The 14762-nt window shown below is 48.9% G+C and overlaps 1 protein-coding gene across 4 annotated transcripts in view; it reads left to right on the forward strand.

Moving 5' to 3' along the window:
* Positions 1-14762, forward strand: part of KMT5B (lysine methyltransferase 5B) — a 69252-nt gene that overhangs the window by 19806 nt on the left and 34684 nt on the right. For all 4 annotated transcript variants that reach the window (XM_062195711.1, XM_062195713.1, XM_062195712.1 and 1 more), the window contains exons 3-4: positions 6507-6654; positions 12580-12648. In XM_062195711.1, the coding sequence (XP_062051695.1) occupies positions 6507-6654; positions 12580-12648 (217 nt within the window). The remainder of the gene's footprint in view (positions 1-6506; positions 6655-12579; positions 12649-14762) is intronic.

Raw genomic sequence — 14762 nt, forward strand, 5'->3', positions numbered from 1 at the left:
GTACTTTTTTTTTTTTTTTTTTTTAAATGAAAGGCAGAGTTACAGAGTTGCAGAGAGGAGAGAGGTCTTCCATCCGCTGGTTCATTCCCCAAATGGCCACAACGGCAGGAGTGCCGATCTGGAGCCAGGAGCCTCCTCTGGGTCTCCCACACAGGCGCAGGGGCCCAAGGACTTGATGGCTTCCACTTCTTTCCCAGGCCACAGCAGAGAGCTGGATTGGAAGAGGAGCAGCCGGGACTAGAACCAGCGCCCATATGGGATGCCGGTGCTGCAGGCGGAGCTTTAACCTACTGTGCCACAGTGCCGGCCCCACAACATTATCAGTTAACTAGACCTAACAGACATCTATAACAGTCTACCCAACTACAGCAGAATCCACATTCTTCTCAGCTGTGCATAGAACATTGTCTGAGACAGACCGAGCTAGCCATTTAATATGCCTTCGTAAACTTAAAAGCGTGGAAGTCATCCAGATATGTTCTCTAGCCACAGTGGGTAAAATTTAGAAATCAGTAACAAAGAAGTCTGAGAGGCTCGCGAGTCCTTGGAAAGTAAACACGCTGCTAAACACCCAGTGTGTCAAAGGAGAAATCACAGAGGAGCCACAGGGGAGATGTCCGGCCTAGTGGCTGAGCTGCTGTCTGGGATACCCACACCCCGCATCAGAGTACCTGGGTTCAAGTCCTGCCTCTCTTCTGATTTCCAGATTCCTGCGAATGTGGTCCCTGGGCTGCGGCAGCGATGGCTCAAGTGCTTGGGTCTCTGCCCACCTCTGTTGGAGACCCACACTGAGTTCTTAGCTGCAGCTTTGGCCTGGCCCTGCTCTGGCTGTTATGGACATTTGGGGAGTGACCCAGCAGATGGGAGGGGAGGGTGTGTGTATGTGTCTGTCTGCCTTTCAAAAAATGAAAGTGCTTTTAAAAATCATGTATTGGGGCCAGCACTGTGGCGCAGTGGGTTAAATCCCTGGCCTGTGTTGCCGGCATCCCATATGGGCACTGGTTCGGGTCCTGGCTGCTCCACTTCCGATGCAGCCTCTGCTATGGCCTGGGAAAGCAGTAGAAGATGGCCCAAGTCCTTGGGTTCCTCCCTGCACCCGTGTGGGAGACCCAGAAGAAGCTCCTGGCTCCTGGCTTTGGATCGTCATAGTTCCGGCTGTTGCAGCCAACTGGGGATTAAACCAGCGGATGGAAGGCCTCTCTCTCTCTCTCTCTCTCTCTCTCTCTCTCTCTCTCTCTCTCTGCCTCTCCTCTCTGTGTGTAACTCTGACTAAAAATCATTTGTTTATTTGAAAGAGTTAGAGGGTAGGAGCAGGGGAGAGAAAGAGAAAGGCATATTCTATCCACTGGTTCACTCCCCAAATGACTGCAACGACCAGGACTGGGCCAGGCTGAAGCCAGGAGCCTGAAACTCCATCTGGGTCTCCATGGGGTAGCAGGGACCAAATACTTGGGCTGTCATTTGCTGCCTTCCCAGGCGCAAAGAGGTGGATGGGAAATGGAACAGGCGCTTAAATGGGATGCTGGTGTCACAGGTGTCAGCTGAATCTGTGCAGGAACACTAACCCCTAAATGTTTATTGTTTTAAATAAATGAAAATTACAAAATCAGAAAACACTTAAGATGGAAAATGGAGGTAGATAGAGTATACCGAAATTTGTGGGATGCAGCTAAACTGGTGGCTTGGAGTGAAATTTATAGTAGTGAGGAACCCATACTAATAAATAATAATAAAGAGCTCGAATCAGTAACCTAACCTCTTCACTTGGAACATCAGAAAAAGAAGTGGCCTGAGCTCCACGCAGGTAGAAGGAAGGAAATAAAGGTTGGGATGGAAGTGGATAAATAGAGACTGCTCTGGTAGAATAAATCAGAAAATCAAAGTGGTTCTTTGAAAAGATCATCAAAATTGGCAAACCTTAGGCAAGACCCCCCCAAAAAAAGAGAGAAGACTCAAATCATTAAGAATGAAAGAGGGAACTTTGTTTGCTGCCTTACAGATAGAAAAGGGGTGATAGCAATACCACGGACAGCTGTCTACCAACAACTTGGGTAAAATGGACAGAGTTCTAGGAAGAAACAAATCCATGAAGAGAACAGAAAAACCTAAGTAAACCAATAGCAAGTAAAGAACATCAGTAATTTAAAAATTACCCACGGGGCTGGCGCTGTGGCCCAGTGGGTTAAAGCCCCAGCCTGCAGCGCCGGCATCCCATGTGGGTGCCGGTTCAAGTCTTGGCTGCTCCACTTCTTTTTTTTTTTTATTTTTGACAGGCAGAGTGGACAGTGAGAGAGAGGCAGAGAGAAAGGTCTTCCTTTGCCGTTGGTTCACCCTCCAATGGCCGCCGCGGTAGCGCGCTGCGGCCGGCGCACCGCGCTGATCCGATGGCAGGAGCCAGGTGCTTCTCCTGGTCTCCCATGGGGTGCAGGGCCCAAGCACTTGGGCCATCCTCCACTGCCCTCCCGGGCCACAGCAGAGGGCTGGCCTGGAAGAGGGGCAACCGGGACAGGATCGGTGCCCCGACCGGGACTAGAACCCGGTGTGCCGGCGCCGCAAGGCGGAGGATTAGCCTAGTGAGCCGCGGCGCCGGCCGGCTGCTCCACTTCTGATCCAGCTCTCTGCTGTGGCCTGGGAAGGCAGTGGAAGATGGCCCAAGTCTTTGGCCCTTGCACCCACGTGGGAGACCCAGAAGAAGCTCCTGGCTCCTGGCTTCGGATCAGCTCAGCTCTGGCCGTTGTGGTCATTTGGGGAGTGAACCAGCAGAATGGAAGATGTAACTCTGTCTTTCAAAGAAATAAAATAATTCTTAAATAAATAAATAATACCCACAAAGAAAATCTCATTTCCATGTGGCTTCGGTGATGAATGCTGCCAGATGTCTAAAGAAGAATTAATGTGAATTCTTCACAAACTCTGAGGAAATACTCTTTTCCCTATTTTTCCAAACACATTTGAATACCCTGCTGCCAAACCAAAGACATCACAAGAAAACTGCAGACCAGTGTTCTTTCTGAATGTAATCACAGAGATCCTCAGCAAATACAGCAAACCAAATCCAGCAACATCAAAGGATTCTATCACACGGGCTAATGGGCTGTATCCCAGGGAGGATCCGAAAGTCTGCTAAGCTAGTAAACCAGATCGATGGGAGTGAAGGACAAGACCACACGATCGTCCAGTCGTTAGAGAATGGACATTTGACCGACTGCGACAGACTTTGAGGGTGGAAGCACGGGGCACGGAAGGTAGGACAGCTGCGAGAATGGTGAAAGACCAAAGACTCCCCTCGTATCAGGAACAAGCTAAGTATGTCCACTCCCACTGCTTCTCTTCAGCATTGTACCAGAGCCAGAAAATGAACCGGAAGGCATTCCGATTGGCCAGGAAGAAATAACCGTTGGCAGCCGATAGGATTGCCTGTCCAGAAACCTAAAGAATCCACCGATGAGTGAAGAGTGCAGGAAGATTGCAGAACATAGACCAGTAGGCAGGAATCAATACATCTTCATACCCTTTCAGTGAGCAACCCAAAAATATTAACATCTCATTTACAATAGCATAAAAAGGGAAAAATATGTCTCATGTTCACTGACTGAAAGGCAGTGTGGTTAGGGTAGCAGACTCCTCACGTGAACTACGGTTTCCACGCAGTTCCTACCAGAACCCAGGCTGGCTTTGCAGAAAATGACTAGCCGATTCTGAAATTTGTATGGAAATGCATGGGGCACAGACGAGCCAGGAAGTCTTGAAAGAAAACAAAGCTGGGGAGCAGGCATTTAGCCCAACAGTTAAGAGGCCCACAACCCATATCAGAGTACATCGGTTTCTTTGCTGGCTCCAGCTTTCTACCATTGCACACCATGGGAGGCAGCAGTGAGGGCTCCGTAATGGGGTTCCTGCCTCCCATGTGGCCATGAGACCTAAAGTGCATTCCCAGTTCCTGGCTCTAACTTCAGCCATTGACGGGCGTTTGAGGAGTGACCCTGTAGGTGGGAAGGCTTCGTGCTCGCTCTCTCCGCTGCTCAGATAAACAGGACAGGAAAAGAACCAGGCTGGGGGACTCCTACTTCTCAGTTTCATAACTTCAGTGATTTCTGACATGTGTATGTACACCTGTAGACTCATGGGATATAATCCCACATTTTTAGTTCTTGACTTTTGACAAGCATACCAGGAAAATTCAGTAGGGGAGAAATAGTCTTACCCCTTCACAGCCACAAGGTCACTTGGAGTCCAAAGGACCCACAGTAACACGTGTCTGCAAGGCCGTGGGACATTTGGGCCCTGATACCCCGGTGGTGGAAGCTCTGGTAACACAGTTACCAGAGTGAATGTGTAGCTAAGAGCAACTTTCCTATACAAGTGTTTGCACTAGCTACTGCTAACAGCCAAGGAGTGCAGACAGCCCAGCTGTGTGCCACCTGATGAGTGGATAAGGAGGAACAGTGTTTCCATCTGGCAGAATGTGCTTTGATTCATGGTACAGCATGGATGAGCCTTGAAAACTTCCTTTCAAGAAGCCAATCATAAAGAGCCACATGGTCTAGGTGAAGACTTCAGGATGGACAGACTCACAGACGGGGCTTGGGGCCAGGGGTTGTGCAGAAGGCAAGAACAGGGGGAAATTGCTCCTGGATATGGGGTACTTTTTGGAGTGATGGCTGCACAACTCTGAATATATGAGGGGGAAACATTAAATCATACACGTTAGGTTGGTGTATTACATTTCAATAAAGCAGTCATAGAAAGCAACATTACAGTGTTCCACATACATGAACATCTCTCTGCCTCTCTCTAACTCTGTCAAATAAGTCTTTAAAAAAAAAAATTATTTATTTATTTGACAGAGTTACAGAGAGGCAGAGAGAGAGAGGTCTTCCATCTGCTGGTTCTCTCCCCAGGTGGCCACAGCAGCCAGAGCTGCGCCTGTCTGGAGCCAGGAGCCAGGAGCTTCTTCCAGGTCTCCCACGCGGATGCAGGGGCCCAAGCACTTGTGCAATCTTCCACTGCTTTCCCAGGCCATAGCAGTGCAATCAGAAGTGGAACAGCCATGACTCAAACTGGCGTCCATATGGGATGCTGGCGCTGCAGATGGTGGCTTTACCTGCTGTGCCACAGCACCAGTACTTTTTTTTTTTTTTTAAACAACTGTGCTGCTGACCTCTGGCATTTGTTGATGTTTATGTCAAGTGCAGTCAGCACTGATGAAGCCTCATGTGAACTCGACCTCCGTTTCCTTCTTTGCACCACTTCTCTTCACTCGGATCCAGCTGTTTGTTACGTGTTTTAGTCCCTGCTCTTACCTGTCATTGAATTGTTTCAGACATCAGTTACAGAAAGGCCATTCATTATCTGTTTTTCTTCATCTCCACTTCCTGACTGTAATCATAGGCAAGTTTCTTTCTTTCTTTCTTTCTTTTATTTATTTGAGAGACAGAGTTACAGAGAGAGAAGTCTTCCATCTGCTGGTTTACTCCCCAAATGGCCACAATGGCTGGAGTTGGGATGGTCTGAAGCTGGGAGCCAGGAGCGTCTTTGGGGTCTCCCACATGGGTGCCGGGGCCCAAGGACTTGGGCTATCTTCTGGTGCTATCCCAGGTCATAGCAGAGAGCTGGATCGGAAGAGGAGCAGCCAGGGCTCGAACTGGTGCCCATATGGGATGCCAGCACCACAGGTGGTGGCTTTACCTGCCAACCACAGTGCTTTCCCCATAGGCAAGTTTGTTAACCTCTGAGCCTAGGCTGCCTACAAAGTGGGGATAAAATCATTCATAGAAACACAAAGCTGAACTTTTCACTTCTCAAGAGTCATTTTGGGGGCCACTGTTGTGGCTGTTAAGCTGCTGCTGGGATGCCGGCATCCCATATTCCAGTGCCAATCAAGTCCTGCTGGTCCTCTTCTGATGCGCCTGGAAAGGCAGCGAAAGGTGTGCGAGTATTTGGGCCCTGCCGTCCACATGAGAGACTGGGATGGAGTGCCTGGCCTAGCCCGGCCTTGGCTGTGTGGCCGTTTGGGAATGAACCAGCAGGTGAAAGATCTCTCTTTGTCTCTCCCTGTCTGTGTGTCACTCTGCCTTTCAAATAAATAAATCTTTTAAAAAAAAAAAAAAAAAAAAGTCCTTTTGGCATTTGGGATCTCCAGCAGTTCTAACACCTCGTGTTCCACTTGTTTGCCTCTTTTCCCGGTTCTGTCTGTAGTCCCCACGTGCCATCTTGTTGAGAATGGCGGGATCCCATCCCCTGGAAGGTAAAGTAAAGCTTTTCAAAGAAGACTCTCAAAGCCTGGTTTCCAGAACCTGGGTTCCCTGCAAGCCAGACTTCCTTCAGTAACTGAGTGACTTTGTTGTATTCTGCTTTGGGTTTGGTTTTGTGCAGAAGGGGACTAAGTTCTTAACATTAAGTAATTTCAGTTCTTGATTACTTGCTTGAATGTCAAAGATGGCAGAAATGTTTAAGGTAGAGGCCAGTAGTTTCCAGTCGGAGTTACTTTACTTTATTTTTCACAGGTAACGGTAACTCGGGGTTTGAAGGACAGAGCCGCTATGTGCCGTCTTCTGGAATGTCCGCCAAGGAGCTCTGTGAAAACGATGACCTCGCGACCAGCTTGGTTCTCGATCCTTATTTAGGTTTCCAGACACACAAGATGAATACGAGGTAATTTTAAATGTCTTTATCCTGAATGGAACAGATGATGATGTCGAATTGAAGAAAATAGGTGGCTAATTCTATCTCTGCTCAGAATTTAAAATGACGTTGAAGGAGAGTTATTTGCCTCAGAAGGGTTTTTGGTAAATGAACAAGAGGAGCAAGCAAAGCCCTGTAAGAGTCTTGTCAGTTCTAATTCTGTGTTCTTTACCTCGAAATGTTTCTGTGAAAATACAGTGCTGGGAAGCATCTTCATGTTGTATTCTGAATGCTGGTGGGGATTATCTTAGTGAAAAGAAAAATCTTAGATGCATCCTGCAAAACCTTGACGATGCATGATTGCATTTCCCTGCTGCAAGTAGGTTACATCAGTGTTGTTCATGGTTTTGTTAATACACTGTCCTTCTTCTAAATAATTCCACTGTATAAAGGGAATTCTGCCATCATGGTGAAGGTTTGGGATTCTAAGAGAACATTTTTTAAAGATGTTATATCCAGTATACATACAGGTATGCAAGTGAATATGTAGTATTTTACTGTCAAGAGCTACAAATATAAAATACTATTATGTCAGTCTTGAATGAAATCTGTTGTTCTTTAATTTTTGAGGTCAGATCTCTTAACTCTTTTTTTCTAGATATTTTTTGTATCATTGCTCCCTCAGTCACTTCATAATTGTTTCTGACACCAAACGGGAGGTCTGAGCTCCGCGGCTTTTCCTTACTTTCTAGCCATCATGGCGTAGGGTGGGAAAGCATGCCGGCCAGGCTTCAAGCAGAGACCGTCAGGACGGGGCAGCCCTGCAGGAAGTGGCTGGCCGGGTGGACAGGCACTGATGATGAACTGGGGAGAGTGGTGTGAACTGGTGAGCACAGGTGGGGGGAGGGACTCTCCTGTCCTGGCCTCCCCGACCCCTCTTGATTTTACCCCATGCTAGAATTAAAGCGCTGCACTGTGTGTTCACTTAGTGTCTGTTCCAAGTCCAGAAAGAACGTGCTCTAGGGAAGGTCAGTATTTTCCTGCAGTTCCCGTTGTCGTCTGTTTTTACTCATGGAAACAAAGTGAAAGCGTGGAGTGAGATTGAGATACTGGCTGTTCCCTGGAAAATCAGCCAGGTTGGACGCCCCGATGTCCAGCTAGGGCCTGGTTTGCCGTGCTTGAGTCCATTTCACTTTGTCCCTAGTGGGTGTCAGAGAGCAGGGCTCACTGTCCTCCTGGAAGCTCCTGCTTGTGTCTAAGTCACCTTTTTAAATTATTTTTATTTATTTGAGAGGAAGTCAGAGACAGGCAGACGGCTCCCATCCACTGATTCATTCACCAAATGTCCACAAAAGCTGTGGCTGCGCCAGGATGAAGCCAGGAGACAGGAATTCCACCCAGGTTCCTTAAGTGGGTGACAGGACGGCACCACTTTAATCGTCGTGTGCTGCGGCCTTGCAGTGTGCGTGGGGGGGGGGGGGGGGGAGCTGGACTTCAGCCGAGGTAATCTGGTACAGGTGCAGGTGTCCTGACTGCTACACCGGATGCCCGCCCACCCGACCCTGCACCCTGCTGAGGTGTTTGTAGGTTTGGTTGGCTCTTGAAGGCTGAGTGGAGAAGTGGGAGTGTTTGAATCGCTGTTAGAACAGTCTGGAAGTGTTCCGTGTGTCACCATGGAGGCACGTGGTCTTGACCTGGAGTCATAAGAAGGTCACATGGTGCTCATTGTGTGGAGACACACAGAGACACATGAAACATGCAGGAAGTGTTCCATGAAGCTGCCGGATTCTGCCTGACTCACGTGCCTTCCAGGTAAACACGTTTTTGGTATGCCATCGGTATCCCAGCCAGAGTTGTAGTGGCTTTTGAAGGAACTTGATGTGTTCCAAAGCCTTGCCCTTGACCCCAGAGGGTGAACATTTACCCTCTGCTGGTCTTTACGATAGAAAAGACTCCACTTCCCTGTACAAGTCCTCCTAGACAACTGCGGAATCTTGTAAGATGCAGATCTGATCTGTTGGCTTTGAGGTGAGGCCTCGGATCCTGTTTCTGACAAACTCCCAGACTATCCTGGGAATAGAGGAAGCCCCCAGGCCTGTGAGTGCACTGTGATTTGATGAGTGGATGTGAAGTTCCTTGCTGGTAGTTTCCTGGGGCTCAGTTAAAGCCGTGTAGTCAGGGCCCAGGTGTTGGGGCGTAGCAGGCTAAGCCAACACCTGCAACTCCAGCAGTCCATAAGGGCACTGGTTCGAGTCCTAGCCGCTCCGCTTATCATCCAGATCCCTATTGATGCACCTGGGAAAGCAGCAGAAGATGCCCCCAGTACTTGGGCCCCTGCACCCATGTGGGAGACCTGGATGAAGCTCCTGGCTTCAGCCTGGCCCAGCCCCAGCCATTTTTCCATTTGGGAAGTGAACCAGTGGTCAGTCTCTTTGTCACTCCTCTCTAACTCTGCCTTTCAAATAAATAAGTCCTTAAAAAAAAAAAAAGAAAAGAAAAGAAAAAAGCTGTAGCCATAAAATGTAAAGTTCAAGGTTACCATACAAATACTGTTAAAAGAACGCATCCAGTATCTAGAAGTTTTTTCCTATAGAAATTGAAGCATCTAAAATTAAACTGGTTAAACCTACAGAGGGACACATTCATTTGTACTTCTCAGTGCAGCATTTAATCACACGGTTTCTGCAGTTTCAGCTTATGGTGGGATAGCACTGCTGCCGTCCCAGGTGGGCCTGTGCGCTGGTCTCTCCTTCCCTCCAGGGCGGCTGTCACAGGCCCATCTGCCGCTTGGCGAGACACAGACACTGTGCCAGTGATGAGGGTGCAGGTTCATGTCACCATCCTGAGCGCATCTGAAATGAGACAGTTCCTTCTAGCTCTTCATCTTTTGAGCAAGAATTTAGCAGGATATTGACTGAGTCATTTCGCATATACTATTTTATGGGAAATCTGTAGGGGTTTATTGGAGCAGTAGATTACCAATAGATAGCTTGTAGACCTCTGTCTCTTTGGAGTGCAAAAGAAGTGTCTGGAAGTTGTCATGGATCTTGCATTTTAATTCTCTAAGCTGTATGCATGCTTCTACAAGGGGTCTGTCCACATGTATGCATCTGTAATTTGATAGTGATTTTTTTTTTTTAAAGATTTATTTATTTGAGAGGCAGAGTTAGAGAGAGGAGCAGAGATAGAGAGAGAGAGAGAGAGAGAGAATCTTCCATCTGCTGGTTTGCTCCCCAAATGGCTGCAACAAACAGGGCTGGCCAAAGCTGGAGCCAGAAGCCTCATCCAGGTCTCCCACATGGGTGCAGGGACCGAAGGACTTGGGCCATCTTCTGCTGCCTTCCCAGGCACATTAGCAGGGAGCTGGATCAGAGTGGAGCAGCTGGGACTTGAACCCAGAGTCCATGTGGGAAGCTGGCACCGTGGACCTGCTGCGCCACAGCACTGCCCCGATAGTGATTTTTTTTTTTTCTTTGCACCTTTATCTTCCTTCTGTTTCTTTCAGTGCATCACCAGGAAGGGTGTTTAGAAACAATAAATGTTTGGTGCTTGACAGTTTCCAAACTGGTTTTTTTTTTTTTTTTTTTTAAACAGGCAGAGTAGACAGAGACAGAGAGAAAGGTCTTCTTTATGTTGGTTCACCCCCTAAATGGCCACCACGGCCGGTGCGCTGCGCCAATCTGAGCCAGAAGCCAGGTATTTCCTCCTGGTCTCCCATGTGGATGCAGGGCCCAAGCACTTGGGCCATCCTCCACTGCCTTCCCTGGCTACAGCAGAGAGCTGGACCAGAAGAGGAGCAACCGGGACTAGAACCCGGTGTGCCGGTGCCGCAGGTGGAGGATTAGCCTAGTGAGCTGTGGCGCCGGCCCAAACTGGCTGTATTTTTAACCACTCATGTTTCTGTTTCTTTAAAAAAAAAAAAAATTCTTAATTTATTTGAAAGTAAGAGTGACAGAGGGAGAGACTGAGAGAGGTCTTCATCTGCTGGTTCACTCCCCGAGTGGCCACAACAGCCAGGGCAGGGCCAGGCCTCAGCCAGGAGCCAGGAGCTTCATCCAGGTGTCCCACATGAGTACAGGGCCAAGCACTTGGGCCATCCTGCACTGCCTTCCTAGGTGCATTAGCAAGGAGCTGAATCAGAAGTAGAGCAGGTGGCGGCTTTTCCCACTATACACAGCACCAGCCCTGAGCACGTGGTTTCTGTCTTAATATATGCCCCTATTTGCACCGATCCTGTCCCGGTTGCCCCTCTTCCAGGCCAGCTCTCTGCTGTGGCCAGGGAGTGCAGTGGAGGATGGCCCAAGTCCTTGGGCCCTGCACCCCATGGGAGACGCGGGATAAGTACCTGGCTCCTGCCATCGGATCAGCGCGGTGCGCTGGCTGCAGCGTGCCTACCGCGGCGGCCATTGGAGGGTGAACCAACGGCAAAAGGAAGACCTTTCTCTCTGTCTCTCTCTCACTGTCCACTCTGTCTGTCAAAAAAAAAAAAAAAAAAATGCCCCTATTTACCAACAACTCGGAGTTGCAGCGTGAATGCTTAGATGTAGTGCAAACAGCACTAGTTTTTTTTGTTGTTTTTTTTGTTGTTGTTGTTTTTTTTTTGTTTGTTTGTTTTTTGACAAAGTGGACAGTGAGAGAGAGAGACAGAGAGAAAGGTCTTCCTTTGCCGTTGGTTCACCCTCCAATGGCCATTGCAGCTGGCACGCTGCGGCCGGCGCACCACGTTGATCTGATGACAGGAGCCAGGTGCTTCTCCTGGTCTCCCATGGGGTGCAGGGCCCAAGCACTTGGGCCATCCTCCACTGCACTCCCGGGCCACAGCAGAGAGCTGGCCTGGAAGAGGGGCAGCTGGGACAGAACTGGCACCCCGACCGGGACTAGAACCCGGTGTGCCGGCGCCGCTAGGCGGAGGATTAGCCTAGTGAGCCGCGGCGCCGGCCAGCACTAGTTTTAATATTGGGAAATTTTTGGATTTGACTTGTCAGTTAGGGAACTTCAAGGTGTTTTTGTGTGTGTGTGTGTGTGTGTGGTTTTTTTTTTTTTTTTATGGGAACTGAGTTGTGATGCTGCCTTTGATTTTCAAAGGGTGCAGAGGAAGGCTGTTGTCCAGAGAGGCTTGGGGTGGGGGGCGGCACTGTGGCACAGCCGGTAAAGCCACAGTCTGCAGCACCTCTCCAATGGATGCTGGTTTGTGTCCCAGCTGCTCCACTCTGATCCAACTCCCTGCTAATGTGCCTGGAAAAGCAGCGGAAGATGCCCAAGTGCTTAAGGCCCTGCACACATGTGGGAGAACCGGAAGAAGCTCCTGGCTCCTGGCTTTGGCCAGCCCTGTTTGTTGCAGCCATTTAGGGAGTGAACCAGCAGATGGAAGAGATCTCTCTCTCTCTAACTCTGCCTTTCAAATAAATAAATAAATCTTAAAACAGGGGGCAGGGGGACCCCTGGGTGCTCCCTTCTTCTGGCAATAGAACCCTCAGATGTCAGTGTCCTAAGGAGTGGGGAGACCCCAGCAAGCAGGGAGCTGATCATTTTAAAGAAATAGGAGTCATCTCAGGGCACTTTTTCTTTGAAACTTTTCTTAGTCTTTCTAAACGGATGACACGCAGTCCTTGCTCATCCTTCCACCGCTGTGATAGCTAATTGTGATGTTACTTATGTAGGCACTGGTTATTTGTGTGCACTGTTGGGTAGGAATTGTAAATCGCTCATAGGTGCTTGACCAGGACGCTTGAGGACGTCGTAGAGTCCTTCTGGCCCACTCTGCAGAGTGTGATGTGGGAAGGAGGGACTTTGCGCCTGGCGTTTGGGATCCTGCTGGGTCTGCTCGCACTTCACACAGACGCTAAATACTAACAGGGAAGGACTTCTGCTGCAGTGGGTATTGTAAGTCTGTTTAGAAATTACAAGTACAGGTCATACAAATGGTTTTTTATTGTTGTGTTTGCTTCTGTGTAGCGCCTTTCCTTCGAGGAGCTCGCGGCACTTTGCAAAGTCTGACAGTTTCCCTCACAACAACCCCGTGAGGTAGGTACGCGTCACCCACAGTGGTCAGACACCGGCCACCCTGTGTCAGCTTGGCTGTTGTTCTTCAGTGTTAAGTGGTTTGAGGTGCCAGCAGAAACACGAGGTCTAGAACGTTTTGCAAATCTTTAAATATAGTTTGGTCTTGGTTATGTTTTTTTTAAAAAAAAAAAAAAACACTTGTACTCCATAACAGGATCACTTTAAGAGACAAAGCATTCATCAAAAGATCAGAGTCAGTGCATGGGATTAACCGGGCACTGGCTGAGAACTCAGCCAGGTATGTGTCTGGTTCTTGTCTATTTTCAGGTGCAGAAGGAGCGAAGAGCCATGGTGCCTCCTCTCGGCGTCTCTAGACTGTCAGTTTGCAGCTAAACTTTACTCAGAGGGGAAATGTGTTCACTGTGTTGCCTCGTCGTTTTCTTACTTGACATCTTAAGTGCTGGAGTGTTTTTCTCCTCTCTGCCGTCCCTCTCTCTGTTCGTCTTCCCCTCCCTCCAGTCGGCTCTTGGTGTGTGTGCTAAAGGAGGGCACAGTAGTACAGCTAACACAGAGCTGCACCTTTCCTCACTGCCACAGTGGGCTCGGGTTGGAGGCAGAAAAACAGAATAGCAAGAAAGCCTGGGAAGTCGGGCTCTGGAAAGAGTGGGGACCGGCTGTGTGGGAGTGTGAAGTTTTTTATCCTCCTTTTAATAATAACTGATTCTAAGTGACATTTTTAAAAGTTCTGCTATCAGCCATTGATCAGAGATGTGGGAAGAGAAAAATAAATGTTTGGTTTATTTGAAATATTAGATTTTGTATTAAAAAAAGAGGGAGGAGGGGACATACTGATTTGAAAATGTTGGGGCTACCATTGTGGCCTAGCAGGTAAAGCTGCTGCTTGCCACGCCTACATCCCATGTGGGAGCCAGTTTATGTGGATCCTGGCTGCCCCCTTTCCCACCCAGCTCCTTGCTCACGGTCTGGGAAAAGCAGCAGAAGATGGCCCAAGTGCTTGGGTCCCTGCACCCATGGTTTCTGGGTGGCCCAGCCCCAGCTGTTGTAGCCATCTTTGGAGTGTACTAGGCAGTAGAAGATCTCCCTGTCTCTAGCTGAAGATCTGACTTTCAAACAAATAAATCTTTTTAAAAAATTAAATTCAAGGGGCCAGCTCTGTGGCATAGTAGGTTAAACATACACCTGTGTTGCCGGCATCCCATATGGGCGACGGTTTAGTCCTGGCTATTCCTCTTCCGATCCAGCTCTCTGCTATGACCTGGGAAAGCAGTAGAAGATGGCCTAAGTCCTTGGGCTCCTGCCCCCACGTGGAAGACCTGGAGGAAGCTCCTGGCTCCTGGCTCTGGATCAGCCCAGCCCTGGCTGTTGTGGCCATTTGGGGAGTGAACCACCAGATGGAAGACCCCTCTCTCTGTCTTTCCCTCTTTCTCTCTGTAACACTGCCTTTCAAGTAAATAAATAAATATTTATTAAAAAAAAAAACAAACATGAAATTCAAGTGATAAGCAGTTTATTAAAAGTTTTTTGTAGAAGTGCCAAATACCTGTTCTTGCCTCCCTTGCTGCTTCACCCCAGATACCAAATTTAAAAATCCGTGTTTGCATGCACCCCCTCCACTGTGTCGTCAGTGTACAAGCCAGAGAACCAGAACCACCTGGGCTCAGCTCTGGTGTTCAAACCATGAGCAACACAGGGGGCTCTCGTAGGCCAGGAGCAAGCAAGGCCTGTGCAGAAGTCCCGCCATCTGTTCATGAGCCATGCGTGCTGCTGCTACCAAGTAGTGGTAATGCCAGCTGCTGTGCGCGCTGGGTGTTCTCTGCCTCGTTGTGAGCCCAGAGGGTGACAACCAGGAATGTCTTCCCAGCTCTGAGGACAGCTTCATGGGATCTGAGAGGTGCAGAGCAAGTGCAACTGAGAAAAGGGTGTCTTTTTTTTTTTTTTTTTTTTGACAGGCAGAGTGGACAGTAGAGGGAGACAGAGAGAAAGGTCTTCCTTTTGCCGTTGGTTCACCCTCCAATGGCCGCCGCGGTAGGCGCACTGCGGCCGGCGCACCGCGCTGATCTGATGGCAGGAGCCAGGTGCTTCTCCTGGTCTCCCATGGGGTGCAGGGCCCAAGC

Source organism: Lepus europaeus, chromosome 7 (genome assembly GCF_033115175.1).
Source record: "Lepus europaeus isolate LE1 chromosome 7, mLepTim1.pri, whole genome shotgun sequence".
NCBI lineage: Eukaryota > Metazoa > Chordata > Mammalia > Lagomorpha > Leporidae > Lepus > Lepus europaeus.